This window comes from Pollachius pollachius (genome assembly GCF_949987615.1).
Source record: "Pollachius pollachius genome assembly, chromosome: 15".
Lineage (NCBI taxonomy): Eukaryota > Metazoa > Chordata > Actinopteri > Gadiformes > Gadidae > Pollachius > Pollachius pollachius.
This window is the reverse complement of record NC_136948.1, coordinates 1,246,573-1,274,134: the sequence shown is the minus strand read 5'-3', so window position 1 is coordinate 1,274,134 and position 27,562 is coordinate 1,246,573. Positions and strand designations below refer to the sequence as shown.

At 50.0% G+C, this 27,562-nt stretch overlaps 2 protein-coding genes across 3 annotated transcripts in view; both read right to left on the bottom strand.

Moving 5' to 3' along the window:
* Nucleotides 1-5,945, bottom strand: part of stard9 (StAR-related lipid transfer (START) domain containing 9) — a gene marked incomplete at its 3' end in the record, with an annotated part of 41,861 nt that extends 35,916 nt beyond the window's left edge. Inside the window, exons 1-3 of the mRNA XM_079752197.1 lie at nt 5,656-5,945; nt 3,231-3,300; nt 951-1,067 (exon numbers count right to left, since the gene is read on the bottom strand). Coding sequence (XP_079608323.1) covers nt 951-1,067; nt 3,231-3,300; nt 5,656-5,753 — 285 coding nt within the window. The 5' untranslated portion in view covers nt 5,754-5,945. The remainder of the gene's footprint in view (nt 1-950; nt 1,068-3,230; nt 3,301-5,655) is intronic.
* Nucleotides 5,946-6,135: 190 nt separating this feature from the next.
* Nucleotides 6,136-27,348, bottom strand: cdan1 (codanin 1). Of its 2 annotated transcripts, XM_079752008.1 has the most exons (28): nt 27,236-27,348; nt 25,822-26,621; nt 24,646-24,852; nt 23,758-23,951; nt 23,493-23,606; nt 23,250-23,328; nt 22,978-23,098; nt 22,482-22,591; nt 22,282-22,371; nt 21,394-21,469; nt 20,071-20,276; nt 19,314-19,458; nt 18,726-18,869; nt 17,073-17,239; nt 15,726-15,807; nt 15,397-15,486; nt 14,814-14,868; nt 14,254-14,390; nt 13,801-13,904; nt 12,849-12,998; nt 12,149-12,212; nt 11,576-11,654; nt 10,573-10,772; nt 9,260-9,367; nt 8,701-8,764; nt 7,884-8,089; nt 7,225-7,332; nt 6,136-6,914 (listed from the first exon to the last, which is right to left on the bottom strand). In XM_079752008.1, exons 1-28 carry the CDS (start codon nt 27,311-27,313, stop codon nt 6,825-6,827), a joined length of 4,068 nt encoding a protein of 1,355 aa, XP_079608134.1. In that variant the 5' UTR covers nt 27,314-27,348; the 3' UTR covers nt 6,136-6,824. The 2 variants fall into 2 exon arrangements, with proteins under 2 accessions (XP_079608134.1, XP_079608135.1); XM_079752009.1 differs by lacking the exons at nt 6,136-6,914; nt 7,225-7,332; nt 7,884-8,089; nt 8,701-8,764; nt 9,260-9,367 and adding an exon at nt 9,837-10,238.
* Nucleotides 27,349-27,562: the final 214 nt, after the last annotated feature.

Sequence of the window (27,562 nt, the reverse complement as noted above, 5' to 3'; positions counted from 1 at the left end):
TCCTAATTTGATTTTGATTGATCTTACCCCATCTGAGATGGCATCGTTAAGCTCCAATCGGAGCCACAAGGAGAGATGTAATCAGCGGCAGGGTCAGGTAACGGGAGCTGACTAAGGACGGCAGATTGGAGCACAAGGCTTTGTGGGTAACAGATGGAGGTGATATCCAATACCCAGAGTCGTCATATGTTAACAAATAGCAACATTATCCACACACAAGGCTCTTGTTGTGATTGGTCTTCGTGCTCAACAGCCTCCAGACACGCCCACATTTCACGTCCTCTTCAGGGTACGGAGGTAGTGATTGGACAGTCTCATCTCCTAGATCGGGTTCCACTTCCTGGGTCAGAGCACCCAAGTGGTTCCTCGCATGGAAATTGTATTAACCATGACACATGGACCCGGCCACACGTCAAAGCCAGTCCCACTTATCTGCTATCTGATTCGCTCCTAGCCACCTCACCATCTGTCCATCACTGGCTCCTTTATCCATCCACCCGTCTGTCTCTCCCCCCCATGTATCCATCACCCTATCCCCCCGTCCAGTCACCCCCATTCATCCATCCACCCTATCCACCTCGCCATCCACATTTCCCGCCCTGGGGTCAATTAAGAACTATGGTATCTCATCGATCCACCGCATCGATCGATCCAACCAATCCCACCAACCATCCACATGCACTCATTGTCCAACACATGTGGCTCAGGGGGTAGAGCGGGTTGGCTGGTAACAGGTAGGTTGCTAGTTCGATCCCCGAGGTGTCCCTGAGCAAGGCACCTCACCCTGACTGCTCCTGACGAGCTGGCTGTCGCCTTGCATGGCTGACACCGCCGTCGGTGTCTGAATGTGTGCGTGAATGTATTAATGCAGTCCATTTACCATTCAACCCTCCGTGGTATGCAGGTGGTGCATTAATGGACAGTCACCAGTGTTCCCAGTAGGTTCTTACCTCCTCCTGCGATGCGTACTGGGGGTCCTCAGCGTCCACCGACCAGTAGCAGTAGTCGAAGCCGAACTCCAGCAGCTTTTCCCGGGAGTCGACCGCCCCCTCGGACCGGCCGTCCAGCTGGGGATCCACACGGAGACACGGTCATTAAAGGTCCCATATTATACCGCCAGCTGTGCGTGGGATTAGCCGCTACAAGCTGTTTTGAAAATCTGCCTCTTCTGACATCACAAGTGGGCGTGTCCACCTAGATGCGCGCCGGATAGATCAGTCTACCGTACCAAACGTTGCTCATCTGTCCGTCATCTAGGTGGAAACGCCCACATTTTCAGAACGGCCTGTAACGGCTGATCACACTCGCACCTGGTGGTACAACATGCCTCCTTTAAGGTTCCTGGTGACCGAATGCTAATAAAGCTAGCTAGCGCATGCAGAGTTGATGAAGTTTGGATGTTATCAAAGACAAAGGTGTAGCTCTAATGAGCGACATTATGAGGGGAAGTTAAAGGTACGGCTGGTAGAAATGCAGGACAGACTGCTGATCTTTGTGTCGAATCGCTGCTGTTCCCCAGAGGTCCGGAGCCGAGAGGTCGGTGTTCATCCGCAAGGACGAGCAGCTCCCTGTCGTGTTTTAATTAGTGCTATCTCTCCCAGCTAACGCTAAGCTAGCTAAGTGTGTCCTGAGCCATGAGACAGGTTCAGGCAGAGCAGACCACATTAGCTCCATGACCACACAGCAACACTGCTGAATCACTGATCTATCCGAGCATCGCTGGTGGAAAGACCTGGTCCGATGGGGCTGTTCCCCGGGCTGAGAGGTGCTACGGCTATGTGGCTAATCAGGCTATTAGCGTGCAATGCTTTACGACGGTGAACAGAGAAATACATGGCCATGTTCAATCCATTTATTGTCTTCGGGTCAGTCCCTTTATGAGGTCAGGTATATAGGGCTTGGAACCCTTCGTAATGCAGGATGTGGGCGATACGTTGAGAGGACTCAAGAGGGTTGCAGTACTGTAAACTCCTAAACCAACGTAGATAACCTAGGCTGACAGACTGCTTTGTTTTGTCCCACATGAGAAACGCTGCGCTACTTTCAAACACAACTATGTCTCCCCGTCGAACTCGACAATGGCCCAGGTTCGAGGACTCTGCACTTATTTGCTAACAACGGAATCCCATCGGGGTTTTGTTCTCTCTAAAATCATTTTGTTTTTTCTCTCACTCTCTCCCTACAAATATCGTTCCACTTTAAGTAAATAAATAGTGAGGTGGGCCGGGGGTGTCAGGAGAGCTGGACCCCGTCTCCTCGGAGACAGCAGGAGGCCATACGGGGGGCTGTCACGTCGTCTGTAACCCACTTCCTGTGAACTCCTTTTCTTTCCATTCCACAGAGTTGAAAAAAAAAGCTCCCAAACATAAACAGAGTGAAGATAAATCCAAGACTCTCCGTTTCAGAACTGTTTTTACAGGGTGACCTTGTGAGATGTTTTAAAACTGCTGTTTTGTGGGCTATTCTTGGCTTAACATAGTGCAGAACTCCTGTAGACTTAGACCGGGATACAACTCTTTGGTTCCAAATGTAATCTACTAGAAGGGTTATTCTTCACCAAAACAATAACAGTGACGGAATCCAATGATTGAGGAGAATTCAGAGAGCAGTGTTTACCTCGTATTAAAGAAGAGCATCTCTTACGACAACTATTTGTGTGTTTATAGAGATCAACAAATATAATGTTCCAGCGATAAGACGAGCCTTTTAGGAGCTTTGTGTACAGTAGGACAGTCATTTCGTACTTTACTCGACACTTTACTCGACAAAACCCAAGCCTTAAGGGAGCTCTCCCTCGCCTTTCATAGGACTTAGAGTAAGGGCTGTTATCTGGACTGTGCAGTGAAGCCCTTTGGGACTGCAGTGGTGTTTAAGGGCTCTACAAATAAAGTGTAGTTGATCCCTCAGTCCTCCAGATTGTGTGTGTGTTTGTGCGCCCTAAACGCAGGACCAACAACAAAGGAACGCAACAGGAAGGACATGACGATACGTAAACTTCCTGTTGCTATAAATGACATCGTCAGTGGCCAGAGTTGAATGAGACCCACACTTATGGCAAAACACACACACACACACACACACACACACACACACACACACACACACACACACACACACACACACACACACACACACAATAACAAGCAAAACAATTGTTTCAGAGACATTACTAGGCATATGCACTACAGTTTAGCAGATATACAGATATAAATACTGAACAGAGAACTCACCTTCCCATTCCGAACCCTGATATGTTTATCTTCCACTTGCACAGCCAGCGGGCCTCCGTCTAGAGTCTCTCTGTGGAGAACGAGATCAATATATATGAAATATCAATATGATTGGACCTTCAGTTGGTCGGCGTGGCAGTAGGAAGGGCCGGGTTTAGGGGTGCAATCCCCAAGGAGGTAGTGGATCCCCAAACCCCGGGTTAAGGCCAGGTTTGGGGGTCACCAGTGGGTGTGTTTTCCACTGGTGACCCCCAGTGGGAATCAAACCCACAACCCACTGCCGTTCAAAGAAATGTGAAAAAAACATCCACCAAAATTGTATTAATTATTGAGACTAGAAGGTAGTACACGCAGACACAACATCTTATAAAATAATAAGTTTTACGCATAAATACAGTAAATTTGTGTTCATCAATCAGGATTTGTCTCTTTTAATATTTCATTGACAAACAGATACCAAAGTTATTCCAGGACATGTCACATCTTGGGCATAGGTGCAACCGTTTCTCCTCTCAGATCCTGAGAGACTTACTCATGACTTATTTGACCTCTGATGGTGTGAAGGGTTTGGCCTGGAATCACGGCCCTTCTCCCTAAACACTTGTGGTTTAATGATGCTAGTTTGATCATTCTTGAGCAGTGATTCTGAACTGTTGGCCCTTTTGGGACACACAGCATAAGCCAAAGAATCATCTTTAGAAAGAAGCCCATGAATGAACTCATGTTTCAATGGCGTACCACTTCATTGAGTTCATTGAGCTCCAATGGTTGCAAGCCTTTTGTACTCCCCTTGTTTCTAACGGTACTTGTTTGATTACGGAAATATTATGAAATATGTTTTTTTTGGTCACTTAATGACTAATGACGTAAGTCTGGAGTTGTTAAAACCACCGTCCTATAGAGTACATCAAATCTGATTTAGACTGGTGGAAACTAAACACCAGAGTCACATGCCATTGCACCGTGTGTGTGTGTGTGTGTGTGTGTGTGTGTGTGTGTGTGTGTGTGTGTGTGTGTGTGTGTGTGTGTGTGTGTGTGTGTGTTTTGTGGAATCGGAGTAACAGGAGTTGGGATTGTCCGCTAACCAGTTAAGATTCAAATGAAAACAACTTCACGCATTCTCTGAGTCTGGCTCTCCTCGATGCCATTGGTCAGCTTCCAGAATACAACTCTAGCATCTGTGTGCTGTGTGTGTGTGTGTTTCAATGATAGTGTGCATAAGCAATGTGCAATGCATGTTTGCCTACACACACGACATAATAGATACTTTGTGTGTATGTGTGTGCATGACATGCTTGTGCCTGTGTGTGAGTTTGTGTGCGTATGCATGTGTGTGTGTGTGTGTGTGTGTGTGTGTCAAACAGCTGTGGGACTGTGAAGCTGAAACGTGCCTGACGCAAGACAGAGAAAGAGGCGACAGTGTGAAACGGAGAGAGAGTTTAAGTTAGTTGAAGGAAACTTTCCCATCTCTCTATGTGCAACGCAGCGCATATTTGTAGTGTTAAGTTATTATTATAAATAAATAAACTTTATTGACGTAGGCTAAAGGATGACGACACCCAAACGAGGGCGTATAGATTTGCAAGACAGTGAATATTGGGCCCAACTGGCTTTTATTATGCAAAACACCAGGAAGACGAGTTGAATGAAGCATTGTCTGACAGAAATGTCTTTGTTTTTTGACAGTAGGCTGGGGTGTAGGAAGAGTCCATCAGAAATCAAAATCGGTTCATTGAAATCCATTCATTGAACTCCGCCTCCGGTGACCCAGCTGGCCTGGCCTGATTTGGGTTCAAGGTGTCGGGGTGCTCTTGTGCTTTTGTCGGTTTCGGTGACTTTTACGACCTTACTTTACTACGCTGCTTTAGAACATGTTTTTTTAACGGCACTGTAAAAAGTTAGGCTTTTTCTTTTCCAACACTGTTTTTTCCTCTCGTCATACAACAGCAGGTCGACAAGAGAAAGGATCGACAACGAACAACTGCTCTGGTATTCTCGTATTAGCAAATAAATGACCTTAATGCGAACATTACACTGTGGCACCAGAGTCTGGGTGGTACGCGTTGCTCCAAACCAAACGCGTCGCACATGGCGATATGTTATATCATCATCATGCTATCATGACGTTATGTTTACGCTTCAAGCGTCAGCGGAATAGAAAGTTTTCAGTAACAAAAAAAATAAATCCCGTCCCTTCTCTTCTGATCTCATCAGGCTCCACGATATATGATATGACGCAGAGTTGATCTATTTAACTCTAGTCACTTCGTGTGCTGCAAAGTTCGCAACACAGCCAAACCTAAAGTTGTCCACTTTGAACCCACTGTCAAGATCCGGAGAGGAGAGCGGTCCCACGCCCAGCGGACCCGGAGGGAGAAGAGAGTTCCAGCCGTGCTGGGCAGTTCTTAAGAAGTGGAACACCTACTTTGCAGTGAGCGGCCGGACCCGTACGGCCACCTTCACGTTGGCCATGGCGTCCTCCGACCAGGGCTTGTGATGATCCCGGCTCTGGAAACTATCCATGTGGACGCATGATTGTGTTTTTAACTTTACGCCTTTCCATTAAAACGAGGTCCAAAACGGGGAATCACCCGTTCACGTCATTTCTCACAGCCCGCCGAGGGCGCGTCTCCACGACGCTCAGCTGCCGCTCTGCCGCGCAGCGCGATGCGCAGAAGGTCGCGCAGGGGTGGGGATCTCATCCTCCTCCTCCTCCTCCTCATGGTGGAGGTCTCTCCACCATGAGGAGGCTTGCTGAATCCTATGCTCTGATCCTAAAACCCATTTAAAGTGTTTTTTTTGACTTTTCCAATGTCTACGAATTAAACGATGATGACAATGAAATGTTAGTGATTCATCCATGCGCACAAAAACACGAAGAAACATTGGTAAGACAGTACATCTTTATTATTTTATTTCATAACATACAAAATAATTCCAATTTAAAAGCAGCGGAATATACAACACGTTCAACGTGAACTAAAATACGGAAAATTGTCGCAAATGCAAACTTGCATTAAAGAATCAAATCATGAACAACCAGTAGGGCGGTCGTCGAAGGCAGTGGGTGAACAGTTCCAGTCAAGGAAACATTTAATACATTTATTCTCTCATCTTTGCATCAAAGCTATAAGGTCAACCCCACATTTCCCCGCGTGTGTTGGGACCCGATAATACATCTTGGCAGACAACGCAGTTTCTTTTCTAACCATCTCCTCACTGGGGGAAAATCGGTTATCCAGGTTTGCATACAGGAGCTTCTTTTGCAGTCATTCGTGCACATCTCCCCCTGGCTGCTAATCCTGAGTGGCGGGACTTTGGCCCCCATTCGCACCTTTACAAAAGGAGCGAAGGCTCATGACAAGCGTAGGTGGCGTCCACAGGTGGACAATACACAGTGAAAGACGTGCGGAAATACAGTGTTGAAATAGAACAGTGAACAAAACCAAAAAAACCGAAATATTTCTAAAATCTGTTTGGCGTTTCTTGAAGCAAAACCGAACATACAAAAAGATAATACAACTTAGTGGAACCTTTTGAATAAAACACGGGAGAGAGAGAGAGCGCAGCGTTTGTTCTGTGCCAGGGCGCCCTCTACTGGCCGGTCTGGCTCAGTGTCTCCGGTAAAGCCATAGCAGGCTTGACCAGCAGGAATGGCAGCAGCTCAAACTTCTCCGTAAAAACCTGAAGATAGAAATTAATTTGAAAGAAAATACATACAATAAATAAAATACCGCAGATGTGTAGTTATTGTCACCAATGCGACCCAGTCGGCCGAGATTTAATAAACAAATAAAATAAAAATGTTTATCTTTTGCTAATGAAGTAATGTTTAGTGTTCTTTGTCCACTTTACTGTTCAGATGTTATCTCTGTCCTTCTGATTGTTTTACTGTAACTTGAAACTCATGTTGTTTCCCTTGTTTGGCCCTTTGTATTGCGCGAAAAGTGCTCCGTCAATAAAGTTTGATTGATTGAGGAGACGCAGGCCTCACCTGTATGGGCGACACACCGGAGAGTTTCCTCCAATGAAAGGCCAGCTCCTCTTCTCCCACCAGGCCTTTGGTCAGCAGCCGTCGCACCAGGAACTCATAGCTGTCCAACTGAAAACACAAAACAACAATAAAACACACTCTCACTCACATGCCTGTTACAAAACACATGAATGAGGGTGTTGATCATCGGGACATGAACTCGTCAGGCAACGCTAGAGAGAGAGAGAGAGAGAGAGAGAGAGAGAGAGAGAGAGAGAGAGAGAGAGAGAGAGAGAGAGAGAGAGAGAGAGAGAGAGAGAGAGAGAGAGAGACACAGAGAGACACAGACAGACATGGGGTCGGTTCCCCTAAACCACGCACACTACAAAATGATTATTTAAACACATATTTCTGTAATAATTTCTCTACCATTGTTGCACTACAATCAACCGGGGCTGGTACCACTGCCACTTCTGGTAGTGGTACCACCTTCTTTTTAATTTCTCTATCTTATTACTTATTACTAAGTAATTAAAGGAATTGTTTCAGACACAGGTAGCCTTTTGGGGACATTGGGGTTGAATCTCACGCCACTAAGGGGCCCTCCATCATGGGGGCTCCCCACCTGGCCCCCCGGTGACGGTCGTTGAGATGTGACCCCCCCGGTGACCCCTGCGTACCCCTTCAGTCGGCGCCCCCAGCACGGCCGTGACGTTGAGCTCGCTGAAGAGCAGGTGGAGGGGCGTGGCCCAGCAGCACTCCCTCTCCCATAGGTCGGCCAGGGCCTCCAGGACCCCGCCCCCCTCCCCAGGCCCCGCCCCCGGGGAGGGGCCAGGGTCTCCGTCGCCGACGCCCTGGGGAGACAGCACGGGGAGGTCGCCGCCCACTGAGAGACAGACAGACGGATGGACAGAGAGAGAGAGGACAGACAGACAGACAGACAGACAGACAGTGAGAGGACAGACAGACAGACAGACAGAGAGAGGACAGACAGACAGACAGACAGACAGACAGACAGAGAGAGGACAGACAGATAGACAGACAGAGAGAGGACAGACAGACAGACTCCAATCAATATCAGGGCTAATACAAAGACTTAAAAGGACCCATATTCTACCACCAGGTGTGAGTGTGATTAGCCGTTACAAGCCATTTTGAAAATCTGCCTCTTCTGACATCACAAGTGGGCGTGTCCACCTAGATGTATGACGGCTAGATGAACAACGTTTGCTTCAGTCCACCGGGTAGGCTGGTAGGCTGATCTATCCAGCGTACATCTAGGTGGACACGCCCACTAGTGATGTCAGAAGAGGCAGATTTTCCAAACGTCTTGTAACAACACTCACACCTGGTGGCATAATAGGTCACCTTTAACTGCTGAGAAACTATTAGTTTTAGTGGTTATTTGATTAGAGGCCTTGGCCTTGGTGCGTCCATACGAGATGAACCAGTGAATCATGAGTTCTAGTAGCAGGACGTCTGGCGGAGGGGTCGTACCGATCTGACACGCCAACAGCACCGTGGAGCGCAGCAGCATCTGCTCAGAGACCGGGGTCAGGAACTACAGCCGGGGGGGGAACCACACTGTTAGCCCCCACAAAGACAGCACTGAGTTCAGGTTCACTCCTTCACCAATCCTCATGAGTCTGGGGTTCTTCAGACCAGAGGAAAGGAAGCCTCAGCTGATCCCACTCTGAGGTATAACTTAAACCGATAGTTCTGAGTCATAACACGGTTCATTCAAGAGTTAGAATATATTTACACTCAAATATTAGGGTATTAATGACGTTTTCACCCATTAAGAGACACTTCCGTCTCTGTTAAACACAAAAATTTAAATAATATTCTAATTTTTTCTTATTTTTATTTTTTATATTAATAATCCAACACTATAAAATGTCTGTGCTTCTAATCTAAGGTACATGGTATATGTGTGTTCCGGTCCGCTCCGGTCTGATGCGTTCCGGTCCGGTCCGGTCCGGTGTGATCCAGTCCGGTGTGATCCGGTCCGGTCCGGTGTGTTCCGGTCCGGTCCGGTCCGGTGTGTGGGACTTACCTTCCTGCAGGCCAGGGCCTCTCCCACCCTGCCCAGCAGAGCCCTGAGCTGAGGGCCGGTGGGCAGCTCCGCCTCCGTCCTGGGCCCCACGCCCACACTGAGCACCTCCTGGGGACACAGAGACACACTGAGCACCTCCTGGGGACACACAGAGACACACTGAACACCTCCTGGGGACACAGAGACACACTGAGCACCTCCTGGGGACACAGAGACACACTGAGCACCTCCTGGGGACAGAGACACACTGAGCACCTCCTGGGGACACAGAGACACACTGAGCACCTTCTGGGGACACACAGAGACACACTGAGCACCTCCTGGGGACACAGAGACACACTGAGCACCTCCTGGGGACAGAGACACACTGAGCACCTCCTGGGGACACAGAGACACACTGAGCACCTCCTGGGGACACAGAGACACACTGAGACACACAGAGACACACACAGAGATACACAGAGACAAACAGACACACACACAGAGACACACAGAGACACACTCAGAGACACACAGAGACACACTCAGAGACACACACAGAGACACACACTCAGAGACACACAGCATCGTTCAGCCACAACGCGACCCGCACGGCATTCACCAGGTCCGGCCCTCTTCATTAACCTTCACCGGCCAGATGGTTTTATTTTTATTATTTTACACAGAACATCTGGGAAGTCGTTCTTTGTACCAAACTGTTTGGAAAAGGCACTTTAAACTCTGCAGGTGATTGGATGAACCATCTGTCAATGACGTAGCTCAAGTCGTTCCTGATTGGACGCCGGCGGCTCTGAACCCCTGGTGGTTCGGCCACCAGCGCAGGACCTGAAACCTGGCCAGATGGCTCCCACTGTGATGGTGGTCTTAGGGATCAGGCTGTAAGGTATCGCTCTTTTCCAACGAGGACATTTGAACGGATTCAACGGCGCAGATGTTCCTTTGGTACACAAGCCTTCTGAAGAACACATCAGGCAGTACGCTGGAAGGAACACAAATCAGCCTGATTGTTTCTAAAAGACGGTTAACATTAAAAAGGAATTTAAAAACAAACACTTAATGATGGATGAGTCCCCATATTAACAGCTGAAGCTAAAATCCCCTCGAAGGAAGTTCACTGTCAGCAGTCACAGAAGCTTGGTCGCTCTCTTAATAGATAGCTACTAGTGAGTGCGTGCGTGCGTGCGTGAGTGCGTGTGTGAGTGTATCTTAATCTTAATCGCTACACAACCAAAATACGGAATCAAACAAAGACCCCACAGCCAATCAGAGGAGGCCCCCAGCCCCCCGTGTGATGTCACTTCCTGTGTTCATACCTTCATCTGGATGAGGACGTCTGAAGGGAGGGGGGCTCCGTGGGGGCAGTCCGTCGGACAGACCAGCGCTCGCTCGCCTCCCGGTTTCCTCTTGGGGGTGCTGGGCTGCGCCTGATTGGCCGGCTCTAGCCCCGCCCCCTGCGTGTCCATGGACTTCATGACGCGGTCGAAGCGGCTCTTCCACTCTCGTCGTATCAGGGCTGGGGGGGGGGGTGGCAGGGTGGGCTTTACCGTTTATCCAGAGCACTGACAGAGACTCGAATGAGCAGGTGGGGGTCAGGTAGACTCAATGTAAGGTAGCCCGCGGCCATCGGGATTCAAACCCACGACCTGTGGGCCGGGAGCACCCTGACCCCTAGACTGGCGGTTCCCAACCCCCGGGCCACGAAATATTGAAATATTTCCAGAAAAAGCAAAAAAAAAATATATATATATATATTTTGTGTTTGCACTACTTTTGTGTTTATTTAAGTTTGACTTTTCTGGTGCTATCTATGTCTTATAAACTGTATCGTTTTATATAATTGCATTGTTGAAGGGCGCCTGAGACTCATTTCATTGCTTCAATTGTTTTGTATATGACACATATATGACACAACCATCTTGAAAAACAGCCATAGTTGTATAAAAATTAGGCATCTTAAAACTTAGGCCTTAAAACAACTACTGGCCCTCCAATTTCTTTTATGAATATCACGTTCCTTGGAAGAAAAAAGGTTGGAAACCCATGTCCTAGAATACACCATCAAATGTGCTCTGCATAAAAGGAAAGATAACGGCTATAGAAATTAACATTAGACTCAAACCACCTCCTCACTCCTAGAGGAGCACTAAACACCTCCTCACTCCTGGAGGAGGGAGCACTAACCGGTCCCCTGCCCGTCCCTCTGTCCCTCACCTGTGATGCTCCGCCCCTCACCTGTGATGCTCTGCCCCTAACCTGTGATGCTCCGCCCCTCACCTGTGATGCTCCGCCCCTCACCTGTGATGCTCCGCCCCTCACCTGTGATGTTGGCCCCCAGCCAGCTGCAGGCCTTCTCCGTGGCCAGGCGCTTGGTGATGTTCTCCGACGTGGTCAGCACCTGCACATGGACACACAAAACACAGGGATGCTCGACACATCCGTTCAGGAGACACAACCCGCTGAACATGAAGTCGTACAGAGGCCCGGGATTGGACACCAAAATAATCACTTTACTCCCAGGGGTAATTAAATCACACGCACAAGATCCCTCTCTGGAAATATTATTCATACAGGTCGGGTGGTTCGGGTCATTACCGGTGCATTATTCCCAATTACAAATGTTGAACGCTCCAGATTTACATTACACTGCCACCGCTTAAAGATGAAAGGGCTTCCTTTCTCGAATTAATCCCTAACGCCCCCGCATTCATCTTTTATAGAAACCCAGGGAACAGGCTGCACGACGAACACACACAAAACAATCTTATCACCCTAATACCTTTATTACTGCTAGTGTGTGTTCCAGAGAGCTCATCTAGACATGTCTCGTTGAGATATGAGGGTCGCTGTTAAAGCAGGCTTTTTAATTCCCGGGAGATTTATTCGACTTACGACGGGAGACGTTTCCACTGGCAGCAGGTTCCTGATGGCATCTGGACTCTTGTCGCTGCAGAACCTACAGGAAAACAATGATCAGTAGAGTAAGCAGATGGGAAAAACACTGAAAAACATACTATTTACATACCTTTTCTGTTTTTACCCTATCCTGTTTTGCATATAATTTCACATATTCATACATACAATACTAAATTCAATCTCAATATGGTCAGAGGCCAAACTTGCATCTTGTTGTTCCGCTACTGGAACAACGAGATGCAAAAAAATTAAATAACATACGCTACTCGTTAATTAAGTGAAACCAATCGGATCAATCACTTGAAATCAAAAGGTAACCCTGGGTCCAACAGTCTCTAGAGGTGACAGCGGCGTGGCCTCTGACCTCTGGCTCCTCGATAATGGGAAAAAATCAGAATCACGATTGGGTCGTTATTTTAAGCACGATTATGCAAACGATGATTTTTGAGTTTGAAAACATGAAGCATTTTTTCAGCATTTATCTCGCACGTTGAAATTTCCCCTTAAAAATAAATAAATAAATGAATACAGAAAAAGTCCAGATAGAAAATAATTTAAAAATATAAATCCAGCTGTTTTGCAATTTCTTTGAGACATTCAATAAAAAATTAAAAAATAATTCAAAGTTTCAACTCGATTATAAATATTAGGATGGTGGTCAGTCGCCCAGCCCTACCTGGTGGCCCTGGCCGGGGCCTCCATGCCGCGGTCACACAGCTGGGCCCCGATGACGTCGTAGAGCTTGGGCCCGCTGGCGCCCGGGGACAGAAGCCCCGCCCTCAGAAGCTCCTCCCCTCGCTCAACCAGCTCGCTCACCAGGGTGGCCCTGGGTCACACACGGGGCGGGGGGGGGGTGTCACGTTATCGTGACGGCAACAGTACGACCTCACCGGGTAGAGGGCGTGCCACTAGGGCTCAGTCCTGATGGCAGCGACCCGGGTTCGATGCCCGCCCCTGTTCCTCTGCTGTATGCCCTCCCCTCTCTCTCCCAGGGCCCTCCTCTCACTCCATCATAAAGCACAACAACGCAAAAAAGTCATAATCTAAAAGAGTACGACCCGACGTCACCTCTGCCGTTTACCCGCGGCCCCGGGGGGGCGACCCCTGGCTCTACTGCCCGCTGCCTTGCCCAACGGCACGGGCAGAAGAGTATTAACCCAACGTTTACATGTAGGGCCTTAAGCAGATGCTTTCACCCAAAGCGACTTACAATAAGTACATTTGTCAGAAGAATGAGAAAACACAATATATCTCTGTGGGCGCAGTCAAGATGATCATGGAACCAGGTGCCGAGCACTAACCATCACTAGGTTAACCCGTTCCCCGTAGACAACAGAGATAGTTAGGATAATAACCTACACGATGCTGAGTACTATTTCTAAGTGCCAGGACGTAAAACGTACGATATGTATAGTTTATAACATGAATGTCTTTTGCTGCGGGAAGAGATGGCAGCACCCAGAGGTAACCCACGTGAACACACACACACACACCAAAAACACACACTCGTTTCTATGTACCAAAACACACACTCGTTTCTATGCACAACAACACATCTCATTTCAAAGACACATTTCGATGCACTGTCATACGCCACAGCCCCCCCCCAGTCGTTGTGCTGGACTCACTTCATGTGTTTGACGCAGTTGGAGCCGACGCGCTCCGCCACGAACTCCACGGTGCGGCGCAGGGAGGGGGGCTGGTTGTGGAAGAACGCCTGCTCCAGGTCCACCTGCACACGCACACACACACACACACACACACGCGCACACACACAAGCACACGCACACACACACACGCACACAGTGAGACATATAAGACATCTTTATTTATGCAGCACTTTTCATACGCGAGGCAGACTCAAAGTGATTCACGTAGAAACTTTGTCATACAATAAAATAAAATAATAGATAAGCAAAAGAAAACATAGGCAAAGTAAAAAAAATGAGTCATAAAATGTAAATAGATAGAAAACAGAGGCGTAGATGCCCCAGTCCAAAGTGACATGACAGTGAGTTGAGAAACAGGAAGAGGGCTGGGATCATCGGGGTCTTGGAGCCCCCCACCTTACGGCGTCCTACCTGGAGCTTCTGCTGGGACCGGTTGGCGATGGGGGCGTCCCGCAGCTCGGCCGACGTGGGCGTGATCTTCCGTAAGATCCCGCCGCCCTTGGCCGCGCTGCCCGACACGAAGAGGGCCAGGATCTTCCTGAACTCGCCTGGCGGGAAATCACAGGAAACACGTGATGCATCGCTGGTGATCGACGAGGCGCATGGCACAGCTTGATATTTGATCAGATGGGTGAATGTGTGAGTGACAGAGGCAGCAGATGCTGGCGGGGGGATTTTAAAGACCTGTTGTTGTGATACCCCACGCTGCTTGTAGGGGCAGCGTGTATAATCAAACATTCTTGCTTCAGTAATACGCACATTACACACAAAACCGATACTAGTGCGGGACTAACGATAAGAGGGACATTTCAGGGGATGATTTGTGATCGGAGCAATGCTTCGGTGGCCAAACAATGTCATCAATGTTATTTATGGTGGGCCCATTCAGAACTAATGAAGCGAAATACCTTAAATCAGACAATCAATTCCCCTTTAATGGCTTTAACGAGAAAAGTTTAGTTTCCACCTACCCAGGAAGGGACAGCAGACATACAGCAGCTGCTGGTCCACCAGAGGAAGGCAGTCCTGGGGAGACGTGATCAATAACAACACAGTCACTAGGAATCACACCTGGATCAATAACAACAGTCACTAGGAATCACACCTGGATCAATAACAACAGTCACTAGGAATCACACCTGGATCAATAACAACACAGTCACTAGGAATCACACCTGGATCAATAACAACACAGTCACTAGGAATCACATCTGGATCAATAACCACACAGTCACTAGGAATCACACCTGGATCCACCAATGGAGTCGCTGTTTTTGACACTTGACTAGATGTGAAGTTTGACAGTAAAATCGTCACAATTGTACCTTTCTACTGCCGCTGTGAAAATAAATGAGCATGCAAATCCCCGACAGTTCAGCCTGAAACTGATAGCTAAACCTATAGCTACAACGACAGCCACAAGGGGTGGCTAATGCCAAAACGTACAGAGCGCAGATTTAAACGCACGCCATCACGATGTAAAGTTCATTCCCTGGATAGTATCATCGATACTATTCATCCACACAAACACGGTGTGACCACAGGCACACTTACCAGCCCCTGAACCCCGCTGGGGGTCTCCTCATACTTGGCCACGTCGGTGAAGTCACTGGTGAAGAAAATGTCCTCCGGGATAACCGGGATCTATAAACACAGTGGTGGAAGAGGGGAGCTAATTAGGCTAAAAGGCTTCCTGAAAAAGGAGGGTGGCTCGTAGCCCACCCTGCCAACGGGGAGCCTGCCAGGGGGCCCCTGCCTCAGGGGCCTCCTGGAGGCCCCTGAGGCAGGGCCAGGAGAGGCCAGGAGAGGCCGCCTTAGGGGCCCCTGGCCCCTGAGGCGGGGCCAGGGGCCCCTAAGCGGGCCGTGTTGGGAGCGGTACTCACCTGGAAGAGCCAGCCCAGCACGGCCACCATCAGCAGCTTGTTCAGGTAACACACCTCGCCCCCGCGGCCCAGCACCAGACCCCTGGAGGGAGAGCAGCACACACACACAAGGCTTAACGAGCTATTTAAAAAAAACAAGAACCAAAACGTCTTCTATAAGTGTGTTTGTGTGTGTGTGTGATTGAGTGAGTGAGTGGTCTGTCTACCTGCCTGCCTGTCTGCCTGCCTGCCTGCCTGTCTGTCTGTCTGCCTGCCTACCTGTACAGCAGCAGCAGGGAGCCCAGTGTGTCTGTCTGTCTGTCTGCCTGCCTGCCTGTCTGTCTGTCTGCCTGTACAGCAGCAGCAGGGAGCCCAGTGTGTCTGTCTGCCTGCCTGTCTGCCCGCCTGTCTGTCTGCCAGCCTGTCTGCCCGCCTGTCTCTCTGTCTGTCTGTCTGCCTGTCTGTCTGTCTGTCTGCCTGCCTACCTGTACAGCAGCAGCAGGGAGCCCAGTGTGTGTCTGTCTGTCTGCCTGCCTGTCTGCCCGCCTGTCTCTCTGTCTGTCTGCCCGCCTGTCTCTCTGTCTGCCTGCCTGTCTGCCTGTCTGCCCGCCTGTCTGTCTGCCTGTCTGTCTGCCTGTCTGCCCGCCTGTCTCTCTGTCTGTCTGCCTGCCTGTCTGTCTATCTGCCTGCCTGTCTGCCCGCCTGTCTGTCTGCCTGTCTGTCTGCCTGTCTGTCTGCCTGTCTACCTGTACAGCAGCAGCAGGGTGCCCAGTGTGTCTGTCTGTCTGCCTGTCTGCCTACCTGCCTGCCTGTCTGCCTGCCTGCCTGCCTGTCTGTCTGTCTGTCTGTCTGCCTGCCTACCTGTACAGCAGCAGCAGGGAGCCCCAGTGTGTCTGTCTGTCTGTCTGCCTGCCTGTCTGTCTGCCTGTACAGCAGCAGCAGGGAGCCCAGTGTGTCTGTCTGCCTGCCTGTCTGCCCGCCTGTCTGTCTGCCTGCCTGTCTGCCCGCCTGTCTGTCTGTCTGTCTGCCTGCCTGTCTACCTGTACAGCAGCAGCAGGGTGCCCAGTGTGTGTGTCTGTCTGTCTGCCTGCCTCTCTGTCTGCCCGCCTGTCTCTCTGTCTGTCTGCCTGTCTGTCTGTCTGTCTGCCTGCCTACCTGTACAGCAGCAGCAGGGAGCCCAGTGTGTGTCTGTCTGTCTGCCTGCCTGTCTGCCCGCCTGTCTCTCTGTCTGTCTGCCCGCCTGTCTCTCTGTCTGTCTGCCTGCCTGCCTGTCTGTCTGTCTGTCTGTCTGCCTGCCTGTCTGCCTGCCTGTCTGCCCGCCTGCCTGTCTGCCCGCCTGTCTGTCTGCCTGTCTGCCTGCCTGTCTACCTGTACAGCAGCAGCAGGGAGCCCAGCGCGCTGCGGTAGCAGGGCAGCAGCGGCCCGGTGAAGTCCATCATGGAGAGGAACTCCACCAGCCAGGAGAGGGTCAGCACGGTGCGCCCCCGCCCGACGCACCTCCGCAGCAGGCCGCACACGTCCAGCACCGGGGCGCTCTGGGGGCAGACCAGCGGACGGCTTTACCAGGGGCCACGGCGCGCTGCCCAGGGGGGAGCACGCTCTCTGTACCACCCTCCATACTCAGAACATACTCAAAACATACTCAAAACATACTAAAAACATACTCAAAACGTATTCAAAACATACCAAAAACATTCTCAAAACATACTCAAAACATACTCAAAACGTATTCAAAACATACCAAAAAACATTCTCAAAACATACTCAAAACATACTAAAAACATACTCAAAACATACTAAAAACATACTCAAAACATACTAAAAACATACTCAACACATACTAAAAACATACTAAAAACATACTCAACACATACTCAAAACATACTCAACACATACTCAAAACACGAACTATAGCCACGGCTGTAGATGTTGTTCTTGTTGTTTTATTTCTCGCTTTTGCTATCCCATAATTATTGGATATTGCACCTTGCTTTATCTCTTATGTCTCTATAACTTTTTATGTTTAGCTTCGTTTGTATTTCATACTTCACTTTTGGGTCTTACCAATGGTCCATGGTCATTTCCCCATGGCAATAAAACCCATTTGAATATAATTTAAAATAGATAGAGAGAGATGGAGAGGTTTTGCTAAAGGATATAAGGTAAACCTTAGAGGGATTATGAGGCTGTGAAAGCCATTAAGAGATCTAGCCCATTTGGGGTTGGTTTACTTTGGGGAAGCTAATGGAGGAGGAATCTAATCACGGAGATGAAAGTGTGATTCCACCTCATCCGGACGACTGCCGGGAGGCTTTGGATGGAAGTCTAACTAAGACTGGGCTATATCAATACATGGCACTGGACCCAGATATATAACTTAGCTTAACAATATCAAAAAACGAATATCATCGAGGTGAAACGATATATATATATATATATTTATATATTTTTTAAGTATATTTATTTGATTCATTAAATGTCTTATAGAAATTGCAGAACAGCTGGTTTAATATTTGTAACTTATTTTCGATTTCAAAATATTTTCTATTAGAACATTTTGGGTATAGGGCTGGGTAAAAAAAATCGATTTCATTTAAATTTTCCAATATCGATTCATAGGGCATGAGATCGATTTTTTTGGCCATTTCTTTACCATTATTATTATTTTTGCAGTTTAATAGACAATGCCTTAATGCAGTTTGCAGTGATGGAATGTTGTAGTTCAAGTACACGTTCACTAATTTCAAAATTGCACTTTTGAGACTTGAGACTGAAGTTTAAACTGTCCAATTTACAAGTTTGCACTTAAAACCTGTTGTTTGAGGTGAGGAGAAAAAATAAAGTACGTTTGTATTTTGTAACACAGTTGAGCCATCTTCATTATCTAAGAGCGGATTGAATCGAATCGTGATTGATCGATTCAGAGCCTTATGAATCGAAACCGAACCGATGTAGTGAACTGGCCACGGCACCCAGCCCTCGTTATGGGGTTCCATAACGAGGCCGCCCTGCGGGGGTCACCTTGCTGCGGAGGGCCAGGGCGGCCTCCTGCAGCTCCCTGGGGGGCCGCTCCGGGGTCTGGTACGGCAGGAAGGACAGGAAGCCCAGGAACTTAGCCAGGAGGCGCGCCAGCAGCAGCACCGAGGAGAAACGCTGCTTCTCGTCCTGGGAGGGGGGAGGGGGAGGAGGAGCAGGGGGGAAAGAGGAGGAGGATGGGGGGGGGGAGGAGGAGCAGGAGGGGGAGCAGGAGGAGAAGGGGGGGGGGAGCAGGGGGGGAAGAGGAGGAAGGGGGAGGAGGAGGAGTGGGGGGGAAGAGGAGGAACAGGAGGGGAGAAGGAGCGGGGGGGAAGAAGGGGGGGGAGGAAGAGGATGAGCAGGAGGGGAGGGGAAGGATGGGGGAGGGGGAGCAGGAGGGGGAGGAGGAGGAGCAGGAGGGGGATGAGAAGGGGGGGAGGAGGAGCAGGAGGGGGATGAGAAGGGGGGGAGGAGGAGCAGGAGGGGGATATGAATGAGCGTGGAGGTACTGGAATTCCTGAGTTTCTGATTGGCTCAAATGCGCGACACGTGTCAGGTCTCTCCCCCCTCCTCCTCCCCCCCCCCCGGTCCTACCTGCTGCTCCAGGTCTCTCTCCCCGTCCCCCTCCTCTGCCTCTCCCTCCCCCACAGAGGAGGCCCCGGGGCCCAGGATGGACACCTCGTCCAGCTGCAGCAGCTGCTGGCACAGGCTGTCCTTCAGGTGCTGGTTCAGCTGGCAGCTGGGGTCAGGGGTCACAAGGTCAAAAGGTCACGGTGGGTTTACCTCCGCGGTCGCTGTTCCAACAGCGCCATCCGCCGGCCCGTCTGTTTGTGGTCGGGGGTTGAGAACCAGGAGCTGAAGGAGATAACCTTTTGGAGGTTAAGGGGACACTTCGTAGTCGTTTAATTTTAAAGCCTGTTGAGGCAGGCGGGAGTTTGACTCCCAGCCAAACCATTCCACGGGTTCCAAATCGTACGTGTAGACTGCATTTCTGGAACTCAACCACTTTATAATTTACAATTTACGCTTCCAGAATTCATAATTTATATTGTTTATACCATGATTTTTGTTTGCCCTGTTTGTTGTTGTTTGTTCTGTTTGTCTTGTCCTGTCCTTCCTTTAGGATTTCGATTGGCATTTACCTTAGGGTCTATATTTGTTTGCATTAGTACTTTGGATTCTTACTGTACTGTATTTTTATCCTGTGCTTTCAGCTGCTGCTGGGCTGCTTCTCCTACGGGGGATTATTCTAACCTAGGAAGGCATCCTCGAGCAAAACGCCAAACCCCGGCCGCCTCCTCAATGATGTGAATCAGACTCGACCACAAGTCGAGTCTGGACTTCCTCCTACCAGCTGGCGGTCTGCAGGAGGTCCCTGAAGAACTCCTGGTTCCCGGGGAAGGAGGGGGGCGGGCACGGACCCACAATGCAGTGCGGCTGGCTGAGCCGCTCCTCCAGGCGCTTCAGACGGCCCAGGCTGTCGGCTCCCAGCATGCACAGCAGGTCGGCGTCGGGGGGGTCCGCGGGGGACGCGTTGGTGCGCGGCCCCTTGCACATCTGTCGGGTTTAGTGACGATGCTTTAATGTTGTTGTTTTAAAGGATCTGGGTTCAAACCCCCCTTTGCCCACAGTGCACCTGAAGGTACCCCGTACCGGCTCGCTAGTGACCTGTATCTGAACTCACTGGGAGGCAGTCAGCGCACAGGTGTCTCTTAACGGTGTCTCTTAACGGTGTCTCCTAAAGGTGTCTCCTAAAGGTGTCTCTGAAAGGTGTCTCTGAAAGGTGTCTCTTCAAGGTGTCTCCTAAAGGTGTCTCTGAAAGGTGTCTCTTCAAGGTGTCTCTTAAAGGTGTCTCTTCAAGGTGTCTCCTAAAGGTGTCTCTGAAAGGTGTCTCTGAAAGGTGTCTCTTCAAGGTGTCTCTTAAAGGTGTCTCTTAAAGGTGTCTCTTAAAGGTGTCTCTTAACGGTGTCTCCTAAAGGTGTCTCTGAAAGGTGTCTCTTAAAGGTGTCTCTTAAAGGTGTCTCTTCAAGGTGTCTCCGAAAGGTGTCTCTGAAAGGTGTCTCTTCAAGGTGTCTCTTCAAGGTGTCTCTTAAAGGTGTCTCTTAACGGTGTCTCCTAAAGGTGTCTCTGAAAGGTGTCTCTTCAAGGTGTCTCTGAAAGGTCCCATATTATACCACCAGGTGTGTGTGGAAGCCGTTACAAGCTGTTTTGAAAATCTGCTTCTTCTGACATCACAGGTGGGCGTGTCCACGTAGATATGTGCTGGATAGATCAGTCTGCCAGCCTTCCCAATAGACTGTAGCAAACGTTGCTCATCTATCCAGCACACATCTAGTTGGACACGTCCACTGGTGATATTGTATGAAGGCTAATCATACTCACACCTAGTGGTAGAATATGTCACCTTTAAATGACAATGATAAATGATCAGTAGTAGACAATGCTAAGTACGGACATGCCCCTAAAGCAACTGGCTCTGGCTACAACTCAAAAGTCTCTTTTTCAAAAGTTTATGGTTTTAGAAATCTTTCTGGATTAAATTCCATCATCATGACACCAACGATGGAGAATCATTGGGTGTATTTGCATGCATATGGTGCAAGAAGGCTGTGTGTGCATGTGTATGTCTATGTGTTTGTGTGTGTATGTGTGTATGTGTGTGTGTGTGTGTTACCTGCACAAGCTGCTTGAGGAACAGCCGGGCGAAGTGGGAGTGGTTTCCGGCGGAGTTCAGCTGGCTCACCATCGCCCTGACGAGAGAGAGAGAGAGAGAGAGAGAGAGAGAGAGAGAGAGAGAGAGAGAGAGAGAGAGAGAGAGAGAGAGAGAGAGACGGAGCGAGACGGAGAGAGAGAGAGAGAGAGAGAGAGCGAGAGAGCGAGAGAGAGAGAGAGAGACGGAGCGAGAGAGAGAGAGACGGAGAGAGATGAAGGATGACATTGAATTAATTAGAAGCTAGATGAGCTTTTCGTGCACCAGCTGGAGAACGTGTTTATTTTGCGCTGCCTTCCTCCTTTCCTTTGAGGTGAATACATCATCATTACACACAATTAAGCCATTAGGGCTTATTAGGCACTTATTTTTTATATAAAGAGATTTACGGTGAATAATAAAGGCAGCAAGTCAACAAGGAACAGGGGTAACCTTTAATATAGGGGTACAATTATTAACATTAGGTAATGCAGTAATACTTATGCACAATTAGTTAATTAACAGTTAACTAATGATGCAGCAATAATTTACTTACGGTGTTGACGTTGAGTAATGGTGCTCATGTTAACTAAGGTAATGTTCATGTTCACCAAGGTGTTCATTCATGCACTATTTAAGAGGGTGAGGTTGAACCCTAACCCCTATGCTAATGCCATATGATAAGGCTCATTACTGAATGAACTTATTTTAATAAATGGTTTGATAATGTACCCTCATAGCAAAGGGTTAACGGAACTGGTGTTGGTGGAGGAATAGAGAGAAGCTTGAGGGGGATGGAACCCAGAATGTGTGGACTGGTGATCAAACCCCCCCCCCCCCCCCCCCCCCGCCCCAGCAGGGAGAGCTCCTCACCTGACCCTGCCTCCGAGGGCAGCCTCAAAGTTCCAGCCCGGCTCCTTGTGGAAGTCCTCCCACTCCCGGAGCACCTCGTAGAAGATGTCCCTGAAGGGAAAGGGAAAGTAAAACAAACCGCCAGAACGTTTGGAGAGGACATGAGCATGGAAGCGAGGGGGGGGGGGGGGGGGAGACGAGAGAGGAGAGGGGGCCTCCACCTCTGCTTCTTGAAGATGTGGAAGGCCTTGTCGCTGCTGAAGTTGGAGCGGTTGTCGGTGGCGGGCTGGAAGGGGACCGAGTAGATGAAGGTGGAGGCCGAGGGAGACAGCTGGACGGAGGAGAAGGGAAACGCACTTTAGAACTGTACACCAAACTATGGGCACGTTTTACCCAATTTAAAACGGTATATTTTGGGACTAAACGATGAGGGAAAGGATCAGGGACGGGATAGGTATTTTTTATAGATGCCCTTTGATCAAAGGCGAGTGTTAAAATGCGATTATTAATTGAATTGATTGCTAATTATATAATTATTGAGGTTTATCTTTGTACATTTTACCATGGTATTTGGACAACTTGTGGGACACGGCTAAATCTCCACCTTTTTTCAACAGTGCTGACCAGACATTTTCAACAGGTGTGTGTCTGTGTGTCTGTGTGTCTGTGTGTCTGTGTGTCTGTCTGTCTGTCTGTCTGTCTGTCTGTCTGTGTTACCTTGGCGCTGCTGGTGCCCTGGGCCTGAGACAGACGCTCCCTCAGAGAGGGGGAGAAACAGGTCACCCTCTCGTTCTCCGCCAGCAGGCGTAGGGTGACCCGGTCCAGGTGGGTCACCAACCTGGGGACCATCAACAACAGCAGCTGGTCGGTGATTGGCTCAGAAAGGGGGAGGGTGATTGGTGAGTGGCCGGTCGTTTGTCATTGGTCGGTCGTGAGCGACAGGGGTTTGGGGGCATCTCGGTAGATCATGATCGACGCGGGTCACTTACTGAAACTGATTCTCCAGCACTCTCACCGCGAAATACACGCAGTTGTGTACCTGCCGGAGGTAACCGCTCTCCAGCACGTCTGAAAACAGAGGACAGAACACGGTCAATCGCCGCCCAGGAACATTGCACCCCTTCCCTGGGAGGGGATACCTCTTCTGTGGTCCATCTCAACGTTTGGGTTGTCCAAGGGTTTCCTTCCTCTTCAGAGGACTAGAGTGAGGGGGGGGGGGGGGGGACCCTCACCTGGTTTCACCACACACACACCCTGCTCCTCTTCCTCTGTGTTGGCAGCCGACCGAGACGTCAGCAGCTGAACCATGAAGAAGAGCTCCAGGAAGATGTTGGGCACCAAGTTCTCTGTGTGGACGGGGGGGAATTCAGACCACCATGACACAACACCGTGACCAACGTGACCTTATAAGGCAGTGCAGAAAATACCCTTTGACCAACAATCTGACGCGTCTGAAGTTTGAATGCGGCACTCTAGCGCCCCCATGTGGCCTATTACCAGAAATGCAGGTGCAGTACACCTCTGCTAGCAGGTCCAGCTCGGCCATCATGGTGACCTTGGAGGGGTCAGGGCACACAGCCAGAGTGTCCGGGGTGACCTTTGACCCCATCCTGGGCATCACTGACTTGGTCGGGGTGGCAGAATCCACAGAGAGCTTCAGAGGAGAGATGACCACCTGCGCTCGCTTGTTCCTAGAACACAGAAACACCAGGGTTAGAGAGAAATACTATTAAACACCAGGGTTAGAGAGTAGTACTGATATACAACAGGGTTATAGAGTAGTACTGATATACACCAGGATTAGAGAGTAGTACTGATCAACACCAGGGTTAGAGAGTAGTACTGATATACACCAGGGTTATAGAGTAGTACTGATCAACACCAGGGTTAGAGAGAAATACTATTAAACACCAAGGTTAGAGAGTAGTACTGATATACACCAGGGTTAGAGAGTAGTACTGATCAACACCAGGGTCATAGAGTAGTACTGATATACACCAGGGTTATAGAGTAGGACTGATATACACCAGGGTTAGAGAGTAGTACTGATAAACGCCCCACTAAGGAACAGACATTTTGTGACAACAGCAGAATTTTGACAATGATAATAACACACTAGCTGCAATGTTATTACGATATAATTATGAGCACGTTCAAGTGAAAATGAAAAGAGCATGATGAACCTTACAGGTTGATCAACCATATGGCCTATCCAGCTACTATTGCCAATCTTTGAAAGAAAATGAGGCAACTTCCCATTCCACTCCACGGCAGCATTGACCGGCCGATCAGCAGCAGACGACCAGCACGCGTTAGCGCCATATGAGTTAAACAAACGTTACAAATAGTTGTAACCTAATAACCCAGGGGTGCCCCCTTACTCACTTCTCCTCCCTCAGCAGCTCCCGCTCCTCCTGGAGGCTGAGGGCCCCCCCCCCGGCCACGGGGGGAGGGCCCTCAGCCTCTGCCCCGGGCGGGGAGGGGCTGGGGGGCCGGCTGAACGGCGTGGAGGTGAAGCAGCTCTTGGGCTTGGAGTGGGGCCGCTCGGCGCTGACCGGGGTGGGGTTGATCCGCCGAGACGGCTTGGTCACTCTGGAGGGGGGAGAACCGGAGCGAACCAGTCACAGAGACGGAGAGAACCAGTCACAGAGAGGGAGAGAACCAGTCACAGAGAGGGAGAGAACCAGTCACAGAGACGGAGAGAACCAGTCACAGAGACGGAGAGAACCAGTCACAGAGAGGGAGAGAACCAGTCACAGAGGCAGGGAGGACCAGTCACAGAGAGGGAGAGAACCAGTCACAGAGAGGGAGAGAACCAGTCACAGAGACGGAGAGCACCAGTCACAGAGAGGGAGAGAACCAGTCACAGAGACGGAGAGAACCAGTCACAGAGAGGGAGAGAACCAGTCACAGAGAGGGAGAGAACCAGTCACAGAGACGGAGAGAACCAGTCAGAGACGGAGAGAACCAGTCACAGAGAGGGAGAGAACCAGTCACAGAGAGGGAGAGAACCAGTCAGAGACGGAGAGAACCAGTCACAGAGAGGGAGAGAACCAGTCACAGAGAGGGAGAGACAGAGAGACGGAGAGACGGAGAGAAATGATCCGAGGGTTAGGCTATCATCCGTTGGATGCCATTGGCGTATTCATGTAATCACTTCTCTTTGTTAACATTGCATTTCTGGTACCACTTTATAAATTATATTGTTAATACCGTTTGTTGCTGTTTGTCTTTTCCTTATTTTTGCATTTGGTTTAGCATTTACCTTAGCGTCTATTTTTGTTTGCATTAGTACTTTGTATTTTTATTGTATTGTATGTATCTTGTGTTTTTCAACTACTGCTTGGCTGGCACAACAAACCAATTTCTCCTACGGGGGATTAATAAAGTTGGATTTAATACAATCGTATCTGATTGTGTTGATTGTAATTGGCTGCTGATCCATAAGAATAAACAACACTTATATAACATTCATAATGCATTAAGTAGACGACCTGCTGCTTGTTTACAAGCAGCAGAGGAAGAAGAGCTCTGTTCAACGAGAAGGAGGAGGGGACTCACGGAGGAGAACCAGGAGAAGAGCCCACCGGAGGGAAGTCCTCCATGTTGTTAAGGTTGAGACGACCCAGGTCGGGAGGAGAACCCAGATCACTGGACCTACTGTGACCGCCTCCTCCACCTCCTCCTCCTCCTCCTCCTCCTCCTCCTCTTCCAGACCGCCTCCCTCCGCCCTCCCACCGCCCCGTCTCCTCGTTGTAGGTTCCTCCTCGCCCTCCTCCTCCTCCTCCTCCTCCTCCTCCCCCATGCCGGCCCTGTGGTCCGGGGCCCACGCCTCCTCCCCCGCTCCTCCTGCGGACGCCCTTGGACGGGGGCTGCAGGCCGGGGCTGCTGTGGTGGTGGTGGGGGTGAGGGTGCTCCGGGGGAGGGGAGAGGATGTAGTCCCCCAGGCTCACCCTCTGGGTGTGCCTGCGCTGCTCCGAGCCCGACGGCCGGGAGGCGGGGCTCCAGGAGGGGGTGAGGGAGGGGCTGCTGAGGGCGCTCACGCCGCTCAGCCCCGACTGGCCCCCCCCCTCCAGCTCCGCCCCGGGGGAGACCGACGGGGCGGGGGAGAAGAGCTGGATCCGGCTGGAGCTCCGGGGGCCGGCGCCACTGGGGCGGCAGCCGCCCCTCCGCTCGCTGAAGGGGCCCCCCTGGGTCTGAGCGGGGGGCCGGGGGCGGAGGGGGGTCTTGGCGGGGGTCGCAGGGCCATGGGTCAGGGCCTGGCTGCTCTGGTCCCGCAGGAAGTTCAGGAGGAACGGGACGAACTCCTGCTTCAGCACGGGGCTGAGCGCGGGCTCGCCCAGGGAGAAGACGTCGCCCTCCTGGCAGGAGGAGGAAGGAGGGACACGAGGAGGAGGAGGAGGAGGAGGAGGAGGAAGGTTAGGATGAGGGAGGGTCCATGACTGTAGCACTCTGTAGCACTAGCAAACGTGACAAGACACTCGTTCAATGATCAAATCCATTTTTTTAAGTTCACCATTACAATATGAACGTATATGCAGCATCATATGACCCACAGAACTCCAGATCACTTGTGGTAATAACGTGAGATGATTGACATGTGTCTGATGTTAAATGGAGAGCAACGGTTGGGGTGCACAGTTTTGGGCGAGTTATTTAGTGCTACCTTATCCACTTTTTTTTGGCGTGTTTAATGCAAAAATGGATTTTCTTGGATTGATACAATGTCAACAATGCAGCATACACAATGCACACATGCGATCCAGCCAGTGTTGCCAGACTGGGCGGGAAATCTGTCCCAATCTGGCAACCTCGCCCACAGCAGAGCCCGCCGCGGGTCCTGAGCTCAGGCAGCTAGCAGAAAGCTTCTGTTTACATCTTCTCCGCAGCGGTGTCATCCTCCGCAGCATGACGCGTCAAGGCGCCCGGGTGTCTCACTGCATTACTATGCGACCCGTACGTGTTTCAAACTCACCGCGACCGATTTGAGCCAAACCAAGACCGTGTTAACGTCCACTTTCTGGAGGAGAATAGTTTCCAAAAGAGCCGCCATTCTGGTCAAATACTGCGCGGCTGGACCGGAGAGGGGGCGGGACAAACCGATGGGAGCATGCGCACGTCTCAGCGTCAAATGCAAATCCCGCCTCTGACTCCTCCTCTGAGTGTACGTCAAACCTCAAAAAGGTAAAAAATAATAACAACGCTTATATCCAAAGCATTGTTGTGTACCTAAGAACACACATTTCAAGATCACAGTACCTGACATGCATAAAAAACGACACACGAAGAAGCCATGCTAGTT